Here is a 20,101-nt window from a genome sequence, read left to right as displayed (position 1 = left end):
TGAAAGGTAGGAGGTGGGTAGTTATGGGTAAAAAGGTAGCACAGGGTAAGCGATTGGTTGAAGGATGACAGGTCCTTTTTAAATAGATGGTGTTAGTGACTAGTGAAGGATGGAGGGAGAAAGGAGTGTGAAAGAGGTGAAGCTGTAGTATATCAATTTGTCTGCGCCTGCACTTGATGATATGTGTGTGGCCAGTGGCCACTGTTAGCATGATTAGAAATGTATTTATTTTAACCCTTCCTTACATTAGGCACATGACATCCGCACCAATGAAGTGGTGGCCATTAAAAAAATGTCCTACGGTGGCAAGCAGTCCAATGAGGTAGGAACACAGATTGAGTAATGGTAAAATGTACCTTGTTATAAAAAAAGTGTTCACTACATTTGCCATCTGTTGCAATGGTGTAGGCCAAGTTTTTAATGTTTTCAAGCTCCCTCTTTCTCTCTTATGAAGAAATGGCAGGATATCATCAAAGAAGTGAAGTTTCTCCAGAAACTGCACCACCCCAACACTGTGGAGTACAGAGGTTGCTACCTGAGAGAGCACACAGCATGGGTAAGTGAAGCACTTCTTTAACTGAAACATGGTACCCTATTCCCTCTACAGTGTACTACTTTTGCGTCCCATGGGGCTCTGGTCAAAAGTAGTGCACTATATAGGGAATAGGGTGCCATTTGGTATTGACACATGAACTAGGGGTCACTGACAAATTAACTTTCACTCATTGGTTATTGATGTTTTCAGTCAACCCCTATTCACTCCCTATCCCTTCCCCTTGGCCCTAACCCTTCAGTGTTGGCAGATCTGAAGGGTCTGGATAGGTAAAAGCAGTGTAGTGGAGGAGCTTCCATCATATTTCATCCACCTTACAAATATGCAAACATTGAAGTGGCCAAGGGGAAGGTGTAGGGAATACATTTTGACCAGCTCTCCATCACCCCCCCCCCCCCCCCCTTCTTGCTCCATATTTTAACCTCCTCTATCTCTCTCCTTCATTCTCTTAGCTGGTAATGGAGTATTGTTTGGGTTCAGCCTCTGACCTACTGGAAGGTGAGTAGAATACAACTAGATGGTTTAAGTTCACGTTCAAACAAGTACTTCATGTGATGTACACTGGGGTGGTGGAAGTAAACCAGGGTTGTGTTCATTAGGCACGTAATGGTAGAAAACGAACTGAAACTGGGAGGGACAACCTGGATTTGTGGTCAAATAAGAGGCGCTTATTTTCGTTCTGTTGCAAAAGGTTTTTGTTGTGTGTGTGCCCTAATGAACACGACCAAGCCGTCAAAGAATGAGTGTTTAACTGTTAATTTTGTTTCCCTCTGTGTGCGTAGTCCACAAGAAGCCCCTCCAGGAACAGGAGATAGCAGCCATCACCCACGGTGCATTGCAGGGCCTGGTGTATCTTCATTCTCACAACATGATTCACAGGTGAGAGAACCTCTCTCCTCCCCCACACGATGGGACGGGAAGGGAAAAAAGAGAGAATGAAAGAAATGTAATCCAAACATAAGCTCTCATTGTTGAATGGGAGGTGTGTCAACCCTCTTTTTTAAAACTTTATCTATTCCTTTCTGTCTTGGTCTCTCTCTGTCTGCATGTCTCTCTCATTCTATTTCTCTTGCTCTCTTTCCCTCGCTTCTTCCTTTCCTGTCTTTTTTTTCTCTCTACCCCACTTTTCTTTCTCTCTCTCTCCTCTCCTTCCAATTAAAAAGGCTTTATTGGCATAGAAAGTATTACCACATACATTGCCAAAGAGAACCTATAATATTGACTTTGTAAATAAATATATATTTATTTATTTACTGACTTAATATTATTGAGTCAATGATGATGTCAATTAATAATAAGAAACAGAATACTCAATGAATAATAATGGTGTGTCCCCCCCACACTTTCTCTCCAGGGATGTGAAGGCTGGTAACATCTTGCTGACCGAGCCTGGCCAGGTGAAACTGGGGGATTTTGGCTCAGCCTCCATCATTGCCCCGGCCAACTCGTTCGTGGGCACGCCCTACTGGTGAGACACTGGTCTCCTCTGTTGTTTCTATGGTCATTATTGTAAGATTGTCATCAATAAATTTGGCAATGGCGATATGATCCACAAGTAGGACAAAATACCAAGGATGTGTCCCAGATGGCGCCATATATACTGCCACTACAACAGAGGCCCTGGTCAGAAGTAGTGCACTATATAGGGAATAGAGCACCGGTCGGCGGGGTGGGCCGACCAGTGCCCTATTGATGACAACTTTACACACTCTTGGCATTCTCTCAACCAGCTTCACCTGTAATGCTTTTCTAACAGTCTTGAAGGAGTTCCCACATATGCTTTACACTTGTTGGCTGCTTTTCCTTCACTCTGCGTTCCAACTCGTCCCAAACCATCTCAATTGAGTTGAAGTTGTGTGATTGTGGAGGCCAGGTCATCTGATGCAGCACTCCATCGCTCTCTTTCTTGGTCAAATAGTCCTTACACAGCCTGGAGGTGTGTTGGGTCATTGCTCTGTTGAAAAACAAATAATAGTCCCACTAAGCGCAAACCAGATTAGGTATTTTATTAGGTTTGCTGTTTTATTTGAGCAATATGAGATGAAAATAACTACCATGCAATAAGGGCTTTGTATAATACTGTACGATTCGGGGACTGTGAAAAGACCCCTGGTGGCATGTCTGGTGGGATAAGTGTGTGTGCCAGAGCTGTTGGGATGGCGTATCACTGCAGAATGCTGTGGAAGCCATGCTGGTTAAGTGTGCCTTGAGTTCTAAATAAATCACTGACAGTGTCACCAGCAAAGCACCATCACACCTCCTCCATGCTTCACGGTGGGGACCACAGGCGGCGATCACCCGTTCACCTACTCTGTGTCTCACAAAGATACGGCGGTTGGAACCAAAAATCAAACATTTGGACTCATCAGACCAAAGGACAGATTTTCACCGGTCTAATGGCCATTACTCGTGTTTCTTGGCCCAAGCAAGTCTCTTCTCATTGGTGTCCTTTTGTAGTGGTTGCTTTGCAGCAATTTGACCATGAAGGCCTGATTCATGCCGTCTCTCCTCTGAACAGTTGATGTTGAGATGTTTGTTACTAGAACTCTGAAGCGTTTATTTGAGCTGCAATTTCTGAGGCTGGTAACTCTAACTTACCCTCCGCAGCAGAGGTAACTCTGGGTCTTCCTTTCCTGTGGCGGTCCTCATGAAAGTCAGTTTCATCATAGCCCTTGATGGTTTTTGCAACTGCACTTGAAGAAACATTCACAGTTCTTTAAATTTTCCGCATTGACTGACATTCATGTCTTAAAGTAATGATGGACAGTTGTTTCTCTTTGCTTATTTGAGCTGTTCTTGCCGTAATATGGACTTTTACCAAATAGGGATTTCTTCTGTATACCACCCCTACCTTGTCACAACAGATTGGCTCAAACGCATTAAGGAAACAAATTAACTTTAACAAGGCACACCTGTTAATTGAAATGTGACTACCTCATGAAGCTGGTTGAGGGAATGTGCAAAGCTGTCATCAAGGCAAAGGGTGGCTACTTTGAAGAATCTTAAAAATAAAATATATTTTGATTTGTTCATTTTTGGTTACTACATGATTCCATATGTGTTATTTCATAGTTTTGATGTCTTCACTGTTAATCTACAATGTAGAAAATAGTAAAAACAAAAACCCTTGAATGAGTAGTTGTCAACTTTTGACTGGTACTCTGTGTACTACATTTATTTAAAGGAACTCAGTCCGGCTTTCAACTTACTTTTGAAAGTTATAGTAGTAGAATGCACCAGGTGTAATTTCGAAATGTAGTACTGCATCAGTTTTCTGCTTGTCATGTCAGTTATTACATACCTTAAGGAAAAAAAATTCCAGATCAACTAGCCCATGTCAGCTTGTTTTTATAGCCCATAGATTTAGTTGTAATGTTTGAGTCACTCATCACATGAACACACATTAGACTTGACAAAATCTGTAGAATTGCAGGAAATAAGCTTTAAAGCAACAAAATGTTCTCTCCACCAACGAGAGGTGTGAACAGTTTGTCATGAACAGTGCTTGTGCCCATAGAAATAGATGTGGCGAACAGGGGGGTGCAGTATGTTCTTCAATGCTGGAAGGGGGGGGGGGGGGGATTGGGAACACCTGGTATAGGAGGTGTACACATTGAATTCTTTCCTATATATTGCACTACTTTCTACCAGTGTCCATTGTTGGGAATAAGTTGCCATTTGTACAGAAATAGTGGTGTCTCACACTGGCTTCGATGTGTTTTACCTCCGTGCAGGATGGCTCCTGAGGTGATCCTGGCCATGGACGAGGGCCAGTATGACGGCAAAGTGGATGTGTGGTCACTGGGCATTACCGCCATAGAGCTGGGTAAGCTAAGCACAGGCCATATAATACACATGTTCACAAGCTTTTAAGGTCTATGTACTGTATACCTGTTCTGATATGTTTTTGCGTACTATTAGTTTTCTTGCCAATACTTTGTGCTTCATTGAGCTTGCCTGGCACAATGGAACAAATTGCCTAGTCCCTGAAGTGACAAACTGAGCCTTTTGGCACTTTGGGCAAGCACAAACAAAACGCTTGATTTATTTTTGTAATATACTGTCTCATAGTTGTTTTAACTGTGTTTCCTGTGTGATTGGTCCAGAGGAGTTCCGATTTATGCGATAGCAAGGTGTGGGGTAAACAGAGGAAGAGTTGGATTTTTGTTTCAAAAATCTACATTACTTTTGTGTATATATAGTGTAAATATGTGGACACCCCTTCAAATTAGTAGACTAGGCTATTTGTCAAACAAGCACACAGCCATGCAATCTCCATAAATAAACATTTCCAGAAGAATGGCCGACTAGCTCAGTCACTTTCAACATGGACCCGTCATAGGATGACACCTTTCCGACAAGTCAGTTCGTCAAATTTGTGCCCTGCTACAGCTGGCATTGGTTAACTGTAAGTGTTGTTATTCTGAAGTGGAAACGTCAAGGAGAAACAACGGCTCAGCTGCCAAGTGGTAGGCCACACAAGCTCACAGAAGGCGACCAGTGAGTGATGTAGCACGTAAAAATCATCTATCCTCGGTTACAACACTCACTACTGAGTTCCAATCTGCCTCTGGAAGCAACGTCAGCACAAGAACTGTTCGTCTGGAGCTTCATGAATTGGGATTCCATGGCCGAGCAGCCACACACAAGCCTAAGATCACAATGTGCAATGTCGAGCGTTGGCTGGAGTGGTGTATAGATCACCGCCATTGGACTCTGGAGCAGTGGAAACGCGTTCTCTGGAATCATGCTTCACCATCTGGCAGTCGGACGGAAGAATCTAGGTTTGGCGGATGCCAGGAGAACGCTACCTGCCCCAATGCATAGTGCCAACTGTAAAGTGTGGTGTAGGAGGAATGATGGTCTGGGGCTGTTATTAATGGCTCGGGATTGGCCCCTTAGTTCCAATGAAGGGGAATCTTAACACTACAGCATACAATGACATTCTAGACAATTCTGTGCTTCCAGCTTTGTGGCAACCGTTTGGGGCAGGCCCTGTCCTGTTTCAGCATGACAATGCCTTCGTGCAAAAGGCGGGGTCCATACAGAAATTGTTTGTTGAGATGGATATGGAAGAACTTGACTGGCCTGCACGGAGCCCTGACCTCAACCCCATCAAACGCCTATGGGATGAATTTGAACGCCGACTGCGAGCCAGGTCCTAAATGCCCAACATCAGTGCCCGACCTCACTAATGCTGTCATGGCTGAATGGAAGCAAGTCCCCAAAGTTCTTACATCTAGTGGAAGCCTTCCTAGAAGAGTAGAGGCTGTTAATAGCAGCGAAGAGGGGACCAACTTCATATTAATGCCCATGATTTTTAGAATGAGATGTTCGATGAGCATACTTTTGATCATGTGTATTTAATGTTCACAGAATGTCACAAGGCCGGTTCATGAAAGGGGAAACAAAATCCATGCCCGGTTCATAGCACTTCACTTACAAACTAAAGATCATTTCGATAATCACCAAATGAGTCTCTCTTGTGGCTTAACTTGTCACTCTCAATGTCCTCTTGTCCTTTTATCCTTTTATCCTTTTGTTCTATATTCTTCTTTGTTCTTTCTCCCTCGCGGGTCTCCATTGTTTTCCTATTTTTCTCATGCGTAATTTCCCCCGTCCCTCCACCTGCGCTGGTAATAAGGGGTGTGATGTTGGGGATTTCCAGAGTGGCCCCGCCCTTCTGAATATCCTTGGCCCCCACGCCTCTGGATGGTTGAAACACTCCCGTCGTGGAAGGATAGCGTGTCTGTTTTTGTGATGGACCCCGGCTCTATAGATGATAGAGAAGTTAAAGGGTTGCAACCATCTGGTTACCCTACAGTTCTTTTTTTTTTTTTGTGAGATGCCTCATCTTCCCAACCCAGCATATTTTGCCCCCACTGACAATTTTCTGTTGCGCAGCAGGGATTCTGTAAGGCCCTAAATTCACTCTTGCCTGGCTCCGTGTATATATATGATGCAGGATGAGATCTGTATTCCCGGGGAGGGCTGAGAATATCTCCCAGCGTCGGTTCACTAGGGCCTGTAGGTCTTGCTTGTGCGTCACCGACTTCCCCACCTGCACCACTGTCGGGGGTTGATCTTGTTGGGCTGCGGGAATGGAGCAGAACATAACATTTTCCATTTCTCTCGTGGTACTCCTTCATAAGGTTGATGGTGTAGCTGTTCATGTTTTCTCCTACCTGTCTGCCAAACAGTAATTTACAGGTGATAATTTTACCGATACTTCATATGGACCTCTCCATTGCTTTAAAAACCTATGTTCAGCTTTCAGAATTAAAAGGAGTACCGTATCTCCTACATTGACTTTGGGGCTGGAAAGTCCTGTTGTAGGCTGTCGGTTGCGCTTGCTGCTCCCCCTCCATGTGTTCCTTCACTGTTGGCCACACTGCGGCCATCCGTTCTCGCACTAAGGTGGCATGTTCAGTCAGTTCTGTGGGGACTCAGCTGGGCTTCCCATGCCTCCTTGTTGAGGTCCAGGATCCCTCGGCACGGCCTCCCATATAAGTTTGAATGGGGAGAAGCCCGTTGACGACTGGTGCACCTCCCTAAGAGCAAACAGAAAGTGAGTTAATAACATGTCCCAGTTCCTCCCGTCCCGTTTCAATGTTGTTTTTTAACATTGACCTAACTGTTTTATTTAAGCGTTTGCATAAGCCATCTGAGGATGATATACACTCGTGCGTATCTGTTTCACCTGGTACAAGGCACACAAATCTTTCGTTATGCGGTACATAAACAGGGTCCCCTGGTTGGTCAAAATAGAGGAGAGTAGGCTGACTCGGAAAACATTTGAAACTCTTTAGCAAATCCTTCTAGTGGATAAATTGCGCATGGGAATGGGTTTGGGGTAGAGTGTGGCATAATCGATTACCACCTGTATATATTCGTGCCCCTGGACTGATTTGGGAATATGACCAACCAGATCCATAGCTATCCACTCTGAGGGCATTTCAATGATGGAGGGGGATGAGCATTTCTTTTGTGCTCTGGTGCAGGCTTGGGGTGGTTCTGTTTAGTCTCTGGGTATGTGCCACGGGGTATATGCATGTGTCCCCATAGATACATGAGACTGACCTCTGTTCCTGACACACATCTCCCTCCTGTACTAAGTGTGACAGAACAAGGGTAATCCTACTACCTGAGTCGAGCACCCCTTCTGCGTCCTGTCCTTGGATTTCCACAGGCTGGGGCTCCCTCTGCGGTCTAACACTGTGGGTATAGATTACATGGATGCACTCCATTTTACCGCAGGCATGGATTCATCATTAAGGGGACACTGCCATGGTTCCTGCCTTTCTAGGGAGTCTTTCCTTGCCACCGTGCTCTTGCTTCTACATCTGCATTGCTTGCTGTTTGTGGTTTTAGGCTGGGTTTCTGTATATCACTTTGACACGGGCTGATGTAAAAAAATATATATATTTTTTTTAACTCTTCAAATCAATTTGATTGAAGTATAGCTGAGCTCCCTACCTCGGAAACACTCTCACTGACCTTAGTTGGATACCTCCTTGGTGTTTGTTCAGCGAATGTTCCACGGGGCTCTCTCGCCTCTGGTTCAGGTCTGCCCTGGGGCCTTTCCGGCGGCCTCTTCAGACTGGGCATTGGTACCGGAGCGGACCATCTCTGCTCCAGACGTGCGCACCAGCTCTGTGGTGGCTTGGCAAGTCTCTATTAGCTGAACCAACTGATCTGCTGTCTGGGGGTTGCCTTGCCATACCACTCCGGTGGGAGCTTTCCATCACCAGTTTTTAGACTGCCCCGGATCCCTTTTTGTTGTTGGTTCAAGTCAACCTTGGTCAGATGTATTAGTTGGTGCATTTAGGCTCTCTCTGATGCATTGCTATCGAAGGTCCACACGTGGAAGCGTTTGGTGTGTGCTCGTGGATTCGGACAGTAACGAGAAGATTTCAGCCTTTAATTTATTGTAGTCCTCTGCTTCTGCAGGACCCAGGTCGAAATATGCAGCCTGCGCACGCCCAGACTGAGAGGGAGCCAGCATCCCTGCCCACCGCTGCGGGGCCCGTCCTCTTACTGCTGACCTCTCGAATGAAAGCAGATAGACCTCACTGTCATCCTGGTCTTGTCGCCTAGGTATTTGGGTCCCCACTCCAGGCTTACTGTTCTTCCCTGCCTGAGCCAAACTGGCCATTTCAGTTCTCAAGAGGTCTATGCCTTTCTTTTGCGCAATTGCGCACGAAGCCAACTGTTTTAACAATGCAACATCCATTCTTAATATACCAAAGTAACTCTGTCACCACTTCTAGTGCCCGCGGTTTCCACCACTGATCAGTTCAGAGGGGTTCTGATCTATGTGGTAGCGAGGAGTGGTGTAAACGGAGGAAGAGTTGCAAAAATCTTGGTTCAGAGCACTTCACTTACAAACCAAAGATCATTTAGATTATTACCAAATTAAATAGTCTCTTTTGTGGCTACAGAAATCACTCAAGTTCTTCCTCTTTTAAGCCGTTCTTTACCTTTGTCTCTCAATGGGGAGGCAGGGTAGCCTAGTGAACAGGCAGTTAACCCACTGTTCCTAGGCCATCATTGAAAATAAGAATTTGTTCTTAACTGACTTGCCTAGTTAAAGGTGTAAAAAAAAAAAAAATGTCCTCTGTCCTTTTATGTTCTCTTCAATTCTATATTTTTCCTTATTTCTTTGTCCCCCTCCGTGTCTCCATTGTTCTTCTCTATTTCTTGTGTGTATTTGCCACTGTCCCTTCACATGCTCCAGTAATAAGGGGTTTGTTCAGGGGGAATCCTGTGATGTCGGCGGGGATTCCCAGAGTGGCCCCGCCCCTCTGACTCCCCTTGGCCCTCACGCCTCTGGATGGTTCACACCTGTATTTTGTTACAAATCTGGCCTTGAGTGTGTTTGATGCTGTATGTCTCCTGAACTTTGTCTCTGTCTCTCTATGCAGCGGAGAGGAAGCCGCCTCTGTTCAATATGAATGCTATGAGTGCCTTATACCACATTGCCCAGAACGAGAGTCCCGTTCTGCAGTCCAATCACTGGTGAGCCACTGACTGAGCACAGAGGTGGTTCTTGTGCCCTCTTTGTTTGTGTCAATATACTTTCTGAGTAGCCTGGTCCCAGATATGGTTGTGCTGTATAGCCTTCTATGACAATGACCTTAGGACTTACCACAAACAGATCTGGGACCAGGCTACTTTCTGAGAACAATATGAGCCATTGGTGTAGATCAGGGGTGTCAAACATATGGCCTGCTGGCAAATTGAGTTTGACACTCCTGGTGTAGATAGGTGAGTACCGTTTTATAGTGCGACTGTGACTAGTTTCTCGTTGTTTGGTCTCGTCCTTTTCAGGTCTGATTATTTCCATAACTTTGTGGACTCGTGTCTGCAGAAGATCCACCAGGACAGACCTACCTCGGACGTGCTGCTGAAGGTAAACGCTTTCTCTTAGTCTACGTTTCCTCTTTTTTAAAATAGTTATTCAAAGTTTAATAATCAAAAGAAGGCACTACACAAACATGTAGAAACCAAGGAATGGCCATGAACTCTTTACCCATGAATAATATCAGAGGTGGCCTAAAGAGGTGCTGTGATTCCTTATTCTCATGATGGTAAAGGAGCATCTCTTCAATGGCTCCAGTTTAAAGTGAACCTTAACTTTCCAACAGCTCCAAGTGGCACCATCAGGTTGAAATTACGTCCTTACAACCAGAATTGGTTGAATGTTGTAATCAGGTTTCAAAAGTCTCATTGCAACCAGTTTTCCCAGCTAGGTTGATGCATTAAACCAACAAAGATGGCATTGATTGACATGACGTCATTACAACTAGACTTTATGTAATTCCGACATCAATTTGACCAGTTTTGCCTGCTGGATTAACCTTAGAAGCCATTCTCCCTTCCTCTCCCTCAGCACCATTTCCTATGCAGAGAGCGTCCTCACACGGCGGTGATGGACCTGATAGCTCGCACCAAAGACGCGGTGCGGGAGCTGGACAACCTGCAGTACCGCAAAATGAAGAAGATCCTTTTCCACGAGGCCCTCAACGGGCCCCAGCCCGAGGGAGGAGAGGAGGAGGAGGTATGAGGAGTGAGGGAGGTGGTGGTAAGGGGGGGTGATGAGGGGAGAAGGGAGGTGGTGTTAAGGGGGGGGTGATGAGGGAGGTGGTGGTAAGGGGAGAGGGGTTGAAGGGGTGTGTGATGAGGGAGGGGGGTTTCGGAGTAGGTGGTAAGCATGGAGAGGAGTTGAGGAGGGTGGGAGGTGGTGGAAAGAAGGGTGGAGAAGAGAAATGGCAGGTTGAGGAGAATGGGAGGTAAGGAGGGAGAAGAGCAGGTAAGGAGGTAGGCAGGTGAAGGGGGGATGAGAGAAATGGCATAAAAAGGAGATTATGGGGGGTGGGGGAGAAAGTGACCTTGGAGAGGCAGTAGGGGGATGAACAAGAGAGAGAAGATGGAGGGGAGGACATGGAGATGTTATGTAGAGGGAGAAAATGAAGAGGCAGTAGGAAGAGAGGAGAGTAGTAACAGTTAGCCGAGGATGATGTAGGACCAGAACCGAAAGTAGGATGTGTTGAGTGAGGGGGAAGACAGACTACAGAACGCACTGGCCTTAAAACCTATTTAGTTTTGGACCCTTTTTTTTCCATTTTCACCTAAAATGACATCCCAAATCTAACTGCCTGTACCTCAGGACCTGAAGCAAGGATGTGCATATTCTTGAAACCATTTGAAAGGAAACACTTTGGAGTTTGTGGAAATGTGAAATGAATGTAGAATGTTACACATTAGATCTGGTAAAAGATGATAACAAAAAAGTTTATTTTTTTTCCAGCTTTGAAATGCAAGAGAAAGGATATAATATATTGCAGTTTAGTTGCAATTTAGATTTTTTTGTGCAGTTTCAGATTTGATCAAGTGAAGCATTGCACTACTGCCCAGTAGTTTTTATCAAGTTTGCCCAAATGTCCTGAATTGGTCAATTGATACATTTTCAAGTACATAACTAAAGAAAGCATACATTTTGTATTACCATATAATTTGTGAGTTTACACACTCCCAGGAATGTCATACATAATGGATCATGAGCTTATACACTAACTTTCACACAGCTAGATGGCGGGGTGGGTGTGGACCAGAGACAGCAGGGGTTCAAACTGTAGAACCCAGTTCCTACATTTGAATATAAAAATCGATTTTTTTTCAAACGAAACTATAACTATACTACATTCTATCTATGGGACCCTCAGGATGACAAATCAGAGCAAGATTACTGAATGTAAGTACATTATTTACTTTCAGAGGTGAATATATCAAACCAGTTGCCGTGATAGTTTTTTTTTTTTGTGCACTCAAACAATAGCATGGTATTTTTTTCACTAATAGTTACTGTTAATTGGACAGTGCAGTTAGATTAACAAGAATGTTAAGCTTTCTGCCCTTGTAAGACATGTCTATGTCCTGGAAAGTTTGCTGTTACTTACAATTACATTCTAGTCACTTTAGTGCATGTTAGCATCCACCGTCCCAGTATAGGGACACTCATCCCGTAAAGGTTCATTTAGAGGAAGAGGATTGAGCTGTGCACCACCACTCTGTTCAGGAATACAGCTAGCATTAGCATCCATCCTGTCTTTTTAATAGCATACGTCACCAAAGTGTAGTCCAAAATTGTGTGCCTTGACTCATTGTATGACCTCTTCCTCCAATACAAATAACTTTGATGCCATCAGGAGTTTAAAATCTTTGTTTCCGTTCAACATGCCATACAAATAAAGGCATTTTAATTAATTATATGAAGAGTTCTTTGGTCCTCCTTTCTTTTTGATGACCTTTCCGGGTCTAATTGTCTTCCCCCAGGGCCTTGCATAGGAAACAGGAATCCAATGAATGCCTTATGATTGAAATTTGTAGATGAGAGTTTGAGGTCTGTTTGAACTGCATTTGATAAAATGCGTAGGTGTTTATTTAGGTGTTTGTAAGTATTAGTAACACTGTGTATTTGTGTGTGCGTGATCGTGCATATGTTATCACCACTTCTCCTAACCACCATCCCTCTATCTCCAGGACGTGGAGCAGTACATGCTGCGGACAGGTACGGTCAACAGCATGGAGAGCTCCCATTCGCTGCCTTCCATGTCCATCAGCGCAAGCTCCCAGAGCAGCTCGGTCAACAGCCTGGCGGACGGTTCCGACGACAGCGGCGAGATGGCCATGATGCAGGAGGGCGAGCAAACAGTCACCTCCAACAGCTCAGTCCTGCACAAGCCCCTGGTCAGTTGGGACTTACCTGTAGACATTAGTCACAGCAGTGTTTCTTTTAGACTATTTCTTTCCAAAGCGTCACCCAAGTCCTATTTCACAATTTTGTCAGTATGTGTAAACACTGTGCTGTATGAGGTGGGTAAACAATTACTACACTGAACAAAAATATCAACGCAACATTTAAGTGTTGGTACCATATTTCATGACATGAAATAAAAGATCCCAGAAAATTTACATACGGACAAAAGTGTTTCACTCCAATTCATTACTCAGGTGCACCTTGTGCTGGAGACAATCAAAGGCCACTCTAAAATGTGCAGTTTTGTCACACAACACCAGAGATGCAATTGCCATGCTGACTGCAGGAATGTTCACTAGAGCTGTTGCTAGAGAATTTGTTTCTCTACCATAAGCCGCCTCCGATGTTAATTATAGAGAATTTGGCAGTACACCCAACCGGTCTCACAACTGCAGACCGTGTAACAATGGCAGCCCAGGACCTCCACATCCGGCTTCTTCACTTGCGGGAATGTCTGAGACCAGCCACCCGGACAGCTGATGAAACTGGGTTAGCTAAATTGAATAATTTTTTGCACAAACTGTTAGAAACCGTCTCGGGGAAGCTCATCTGCGTGCTCGTTTTCCTCACCAGGGTCTTGACCTGACTGCAGTTTGGTGTCGTAACCAACTTCAGTGGGCAAATGCTCACCTTTGATGGCCATTGACACGCTGGAAAAGTGTGCTCTTTACAGATGAATCCTGGTTTCAATTGTATCTGGCAGATGGCGTCGTGTGGACGAGCGGTTTGCTGATGATGCTGTGGGACTATTCTACTACTCTGCTCAAACCATCGTATTATGCTACTCTCATCACCCCACTGGGAACCATCGACACAGCTGTCTAGCCTATCTTCAAAGAAGCATCTTCGAGAGCGAATGGAAGGAAAATAAACTCTGTAGTTCTTTTCAGGACTACGTGACAAGACACCAGACAACTACAGAGGAGAACAGTAGAATACTTGTTGGAACCCTTTTGGATAATCTGAGCCTTACAAGCGTGCCGCGAAAAGGCCAAACTCCCTTGGAAAAAGTGTGCATGAGTCAGATGGTGGTCACACCAGATACTGACTGGTTTTCTGATCCACACCCCTACCAGATGCATATCTGTATTCCCAGTCATGTGAAATCCGGGGCAGCAGCTAGCCTAGTGGTTAGAGCGTTGGACTTGTAACTAAAAGGTTGCAAGATCGAATCCCCGAGCTGACAAGGTAAAAAAAATCTGTCATTCTGCCCCTGAACAAGGCACTGTTCCTAGGCCGTCATTGAAAATAAGAATTTGTTCTGAACTGACTTGCCTAGTTAAATAGAAGTAAAAAATATATTAGGGCCCAAGGAATTTATTTCAATTGACTGATTTCCTTATATGAACTGAAATTGTTGCATGTTGCGTTTTATATTACTGTTCAGTGTATTTAGCTAGATATGATGATTGTAAAATACCAAAGGTGAACTGTTTTTTGGGGTGTTTGTTGCGCTGATTCTAAAAACTGTAAATTATGGTTTTACCTCAGTTTAGTTTACCACATAAATGGCTCACTAGTGGCTAATGACCTACTCTTCCCCCACCCCTAGATTGATTCCACAATGCAACACATGATTTACACAGAAAATATTTGTCTCTCTCTACATCAGAGCCATGACAACATCTACGACGACCCCTACCAGCCCGAACTGGACGCACAGCAGCAGCCCCCGTCACGGGGTGAGGGACGAGAAGGTGGCAGGCGGAAGGGACACCGCAGCCGAGATCACTTTGCCACGATCCGGACAGCATCGCTGGTGACCCGGCAGATCCAGGAGCATGAGCAGGGGTCGGCGCTGAGGGAGCAGATGTCTGGGTAGGAGAGCTTTTATGGAACGGTCAAAGAAAGAGCCCATCTGGAATTAGAAGGAAACGGATTGGCTAGTCCATGGAAATCAAGTTAATTGATTTATTCCAGTCATCATTCACCTTTTCAGTTAATATTGAGCCAAACAATCTGCAAATTCATCCACTGTCACACGCTGGATGTGGTTGTGTACAAGTAATATGGTACCGGCCTCCCGATATACTCTCAAATAAACATTCTGTACTGTCGCCTCATATGAAACGTTTGATCTCAAATAGAAAATGCTGGAGAATAGAGTCACTGTCCAAATACATATGTAGGGGAGTGTACTAATATAATATTTTTCAGAGGTACTCACTACTAGTATTCTAATGATACCAGAATGTTGACTTCAATACTGATACCAGGTTTAGTATCACAATACTCGATACCAGAATCATCCCACGGGACCAAAAATTAAGGATTGTGATAAAAAAAAAATCCCCTGTTTTTATTTATTTTCTAGTTTAACCCAAAATCACACTTTAAAAATAGAAAAACGACAACATTGGAAGTTTAAGTTCACAACAATGCTTAGAACACGTCGGGGACCACTTTTGAGGTCTGGGAATAATCGTAAGTTAGATTTTTTTATTATGTTTTATGTTTTATTATTATTACCCTTTAATTCAAGTGGCATGCACTTAACACTCTTGTTTGGTTAGCAACGTTTTATGTAGTGCACGTGATGTAGTTTGCAAAACAAATGGCCGCTGGATTGATGCAGATAATCTTGATTCTGCCAGGAAGGCATAGGCTACTTTGTTGTTAGCGTTTGGTTCAAGGTTTTTGGGGAAGCCTTTTCATCTACCCGAAGACGGTTAACATTTGCATTGCTAGCGGATACACAAAGTGGTAGACATACGCACACACATGAAAAGGTGCGTTTCTGAGCCGTTACCTCATCAGAAAGTTGCAGGGAATAAGAATCACTTCTGTTCATGTCTTATGATAAACTTGGGCAAATTAATACATTCAAACAAAGTTCAATACATTTAGTTTATTTCCAAATGTAAGACACATTTGATAGAAAAACTGAAAGTAACAGAACCGTTTCATGTGGTATTGAAGAAATACAGAAGTTTCGGTGTATCAAGCAACCACTATTTGCGACTAGCTCTGGCCACGCTGTGACGCACAAAATGGCTATCTGTCAGCCATAACTGGTTGAAATTATTTGTTAAACTCATTACATCCAAATGACAACATATGGGTTGTAAACTGATTTTAATGACACCATTTCAACCAGCTTAGCCCACTGGTAATAAATGTTCTAAATACTCATTCGTGGTTAGAAAGCAGTTCATGGAACTATGTAAAACCGACCGGCGCAGTTGGCTGTACTGGTTGTCAAAATATCTGAATCGGGCTGCTTACGTAATTGCCCATTCCATTTGGCTGTACTAGTTTTTGACATACTTTTCTCGTGTCAAATCCTCCTTTACCCCGTCCCAGGTACAAGCGCATGCGGCGGCAGCACCAGAAGCAGCTGATGGGCCTCGAAAACAAGCTGAAGGCGGAGATGGATGAGCATCAGCTGAGGCTGGACAAGGAGTTGGAGAACCAGAGAAACAGCTTTGGAGGGGAGGGGGACAAGCTGAGCAAGAAGCACCAGGCTATCCTGGAGAAGGAGGTAAGGGAAGGAGGGAGGTATGGATCAGGAGCGAGGTAGGTGGGGACAACCTCAGCAAAAAAACACAAGGCAATCTTGGAGAAAGAGGGATGGAGTGAGGGGATGGGGACAAACTGAGCAAGTAGCTCCAAGCCATCCTGGAGAAAGGTGAGAGGGGGAGGGATAGGAAGGGAAGGAGGAGTGTGAGATTGGGAAGGTGGGGACAACTTTAGCAAGAAGCACCGGGTTGAAGAAAGAGGTACGGATGGAGGGGTGGAATGAGATGGAAGGAAACGTTGAAAGAAAAGAGGAAAGGGTATTGGCGACGGGGCGGCTATCCCAGGATCTCAATGTACATTTTCAGGCCAAAGTAGATGGTCAAGCCGTATATAAGCTCTAGAATTTAGGGGGGGGGTTTAGCTCTATTCTTAGTTTGCTTATGGCCATGTGTGGTTGGTTTTCAGACCAAGGCAGCCCTGGCTGAGGAGAAGAAGTTCCAGCAGCACATCCTGGCCCAGCAGAAGAAGGAACTGACCAGCCTGCTGGAATCCCAGAAACGCCAGTACCGCGCACGCAAGGAGCAGCTCAAAGAGGTACAACCACAATGCCATACTGTAAATACTCATCAACCATACCGTAACTACACACTAACCATACTGCAGTTACTCACCAACCAATAATCCATCTACTAGGGCTGCACGATATTGGCAAACAAATCTAATTGCCATTTTCTTGACCAAATATTGTGATTGCAATTTGACATGTAATATAAATCAAAACACTTGGGTTAGCTGTTGGAATCGTAGAAATGGAATTACTTCTATTAAGAAGCAAAGTGGAAAGCAGCAGCATTCTTGTTTGGAACAATCGGTTGACTGCATTTGATCTAACAGAACATGCAATATGGATAATGCACATGTCAGTATTGTGATGACTTTTTTCCCTACAAGTTTGATATTAAGGCACATGGAAGTTCACATGTCCGGTATTTTGATTAAAAAAATAAAGTTCAAACCGCTCTCCTGTGAAGTCGTGACATACACCTAGTTTCCTGAATCAGGTCACATGCTTAACCACAGTTTTACTAATGTGGTGATGTTTGGCATAAGAGTTATTTCGTATTTTTACGCCAATAACAAATTCACCACATATTGAACCTACACCCTTCAGCGATTTGTTTGAATGCGGCGTGAAACAAAGTTTGACTATTTGTAAACATCATTCGTGCTCTCGCCCATATATCCTGCCAATTTTAATGTTACCTAATATATACTGTCCTTGATTCTCACAAGGATTATTTAACCCCAATATCTGCTAAAAAGCAAGGTTGGTCCAAGCTCTCTGATTCATAATGCATAATATTTTTCTTACCTCACAAAGGCAGTCCCAACACCTTGGCTAGCTTTCAGGCCAACGTTACTTCCAGACACAAACGAGAATGTCTTCACTCTCTGTTCTACTCACCTAGCTGAGCTGGTTAAGCTTGTTTTTTTTTTTTTTATTCAAAATGTTGGTGACTAACTGCTGCTGGCAATTTAAATGACGCTATTTCCTAAACGTTGACAGACACAGGCCATATTCAACGGGAGTTGCGCATTCGTAAATAAATCAGTTATTCTGCGCTCTGGTACATTCAGACAACTCCTCTGAAGTCCGAACAATTGCCTGAGTGAATTTACCAAGTACCCCATTTTAACAATGTCCATTGAGAACGCACAATGACTATACCATTTAGCTAAGCTAAGAATGACATGAATGATCAAGTCGACAAACGTTGGGTAGTTGAAGAGCATATAGTTAGTAAACGATATGCCATGTGGTTCATAAGGATAGCGCCAGCAACAAATTTGTCATACTTATAACAGAATGTATATCTTAATACCAATTAGCATACTACATTCTCAAATTACTTCACAAATAGTACAGTTGGTACAGTGCGATTATGCTGATAAAACGCTAACATCAATACGCTTGTGTATTGAGCTAAAGGTTCTTCTTTTATGTCATTGTGCCAAGTCACAATTGCATCCCTGAATTATCTTATTAGTTTGGAATTTTCCTGTCAGCAGGGAAATGTTACCGAATGCTATCCATGATTGTTTTTTTCCCATATTCGAGCCGAATTGGTAGAATGCTTGTGCGCTGCTATTAGTGTCTTTGCTTTGCTGTAGTTTACCTCTTCTATGAATTTCTTTCTGCCTCTCTCCTCGCGGTTTTAATAAACTCATCTTTTTCTGAGATTACCCAGACTGAGAGAATCCCATAAGCGCTTAAGTCATAAAATGCTTTGAACTTTTATAGCTATCAAATGATCCATAAAAAGACCACTCTGAACCTACGTACGTCTACGTATGGGTTGTTTAAGTTGCATTTCATTATATTTCCAGTGTTACTTTATCAAATCTATAGTAAAAGATTATACACACACACTTATTTCTCATTCATTTTTTTTTTCTTATCTTCAAAGAATCAATATATAACGTAGGAAATCTTGGGTACTCACATTAATTAACAACTCCGTGTGCGTTTCCTTGACTCTCCATCGCTACCACTCCAAGCGGAAACCAGAAGCGTTCGTTTCCCGGATGCTGCCCGGCCGGTCATTGGAATAATTCTCAACTGTTCTCTAGTCTTCCAGGAATCATAGATTTGCCGCTATCGTCTAAAAAAAATAACATCTAGCACTTAATAAACCGTGATATTCTATGATGAGCAGTGTTGAACGGACCCCAAGATAACGCTACATATCTCAACTTACTTTCTAAAGTAACAACAGTTTATTATACACATTCCTATATCTTATTATCCAAACTTCAGATTGACACTTATTTCCACACTCTCACATCACATTCATAAACACAGTACACACAGGGGAAATGAGTCGGACGAGGAAAACCCCGGTTTAGCGCTGTTTTTTTTAGATAACAAAACCGTGTCTATGAACAGGGAAACCCATACCATTATCAAAATATTGCCTAATTAGTGGTCCCACAACAGGGTGTTGTATCCACACTGGGATATCGCCTACTGGGATTACTATGGTATAGATTCTCTTACATCTATCCAATTGTGCAAAACTACCAACAGCGTACCCATGTCTCCTACCTATGTAACACGGTCCCAGAAAATCCAGTTTTACCTCGTATTTTAAGTATCAGGAATAACAAAACATGCACAATAACATTTGACAATAGTAACCGGGGCATACCTGTTTACCTCATTTATGAAGCTCATTGAATGAGGGACTAGAGTGCAGGTGAGGGGTTGCGAGGGCATCTGCCTTGGTGAAGTTCAAATTTTTACGTTTTACATTACACGTTAAAATTTGAACTTCACCAAGCCAGATGCCCTCGCAACCCCTCACCTGCACTCTAGTCCCTCATTCAATGAGCTTCACCAAGCAGAGTTCTCTTCACAAGATTACCTGCGCTCTAGTCCTTCACTCCACATTAACCTCACCAGTCCTACTGTGATCAACTCAGACCCACGCCACTGGCTAATCAACAATTATGCCCAAGGATACCTCAGTCTTGTTTTCTATTTTATAACCTGCAGGAATATTTTCTATATCGCTTTTGACTTTCTCTTAGGCAATAACTAGTCCTAGCAAGGTCTAGTTATACATCCGGTACACACAGATTTGGATGCTCACGTTCTTTTGATCACGTTGGTTTGGATGCTAATCTTAATTGGTCTTAAAGGATTGGACCTTTTTTTCTCTTTAATTCCCCCCCCCTAAAATGACATGCAGGCAGTTAGATTTGGGTAA

General features: G+C 43.6%; 1 protein-coding gene across 5 annotated transcripts in view; it reads left to right on the top strand.

The window, feature by feature from the left end:
* The window catches only part of taok2b (TAO kinase 2b), a 63,354-nt gene that overhangs the window by 15,056 nt on the left and 28,197 nt on the right, over positions 1 to 20,101 (top strand). For all 5 annotated transcript variants that reach the window (XM_029629758.2, XM_029629759.2, XM_065008052.1 and 2 more), the window contains 13 exons: positions 251 to 322; positions 455 to 556; positions 1,006 to 1,051; positions 1,336 to 1,432; positions 1,908 to 2,021; positions 4,288 to 4,379; positions 9,478 to 9,571; positions 9,884 to 9,965; positions 10,446 to 10,613; positions 12,596 to 12,802; positions 14,485 to 14,690; positions 16,176 to 16,353; positions 16,797 to 16,925. In XM_029629758.2, the coding sequence (XP_029485618.2) occupies positions 251 to 322; positions 455 to 556; positions 1,006 to 1,051; positions 1,336 to 1,432; positions 1,908 to 2,021; positions 4,288 to 4,379; positions 9,478 to 9,571; positions 9,884 to 9,965; positions 10,446 to 10,613; positions 12,596 to 12,802; positions 14,485 to 14,690; positions 16,176 to 16,353; positions 16,797 to 16,925 (1,587 nt within the window). The remainder of the gene's footprint in view (positions 1 to 250; positions 323 to 454; positions 557 to 1,005; positions 1,052 to 1,335; positions 1,433 to 1,907; positions 2,022 to 4,287; positions 4,380 to 9,477; positions 9,572 to 9,883; positions 9,966 to 10,445; positions 10,614 to 12,595; positions 12,803 to 14,484; positions 14,691 to 16,175; positions 16,354 to 16,796; positions 16,926 to 20,101) is intronic.

The sequence above is a fragment of the Oncorhynchus nerka genome, linkage group LG23, assembly GCF_034236695.1.
Source record: "Oncorhynchus nerka isolate Pitt River linkage group LG23, Oner_Uvic_2.0, whole genome shotgun sequence".
In the NCBI taxonomy this organism is placed as follows: Eukaryota; Metazoa; Chordata; class Actinopteri; order Salmoniformes; family Salmonidae; genus Oncorhynchus; species Oncorhynchus nerka.
Note: the sequence above shows the minus strand (reverse complement) of the source record. Positions and strands in the feature narration are given on the sequence as shown.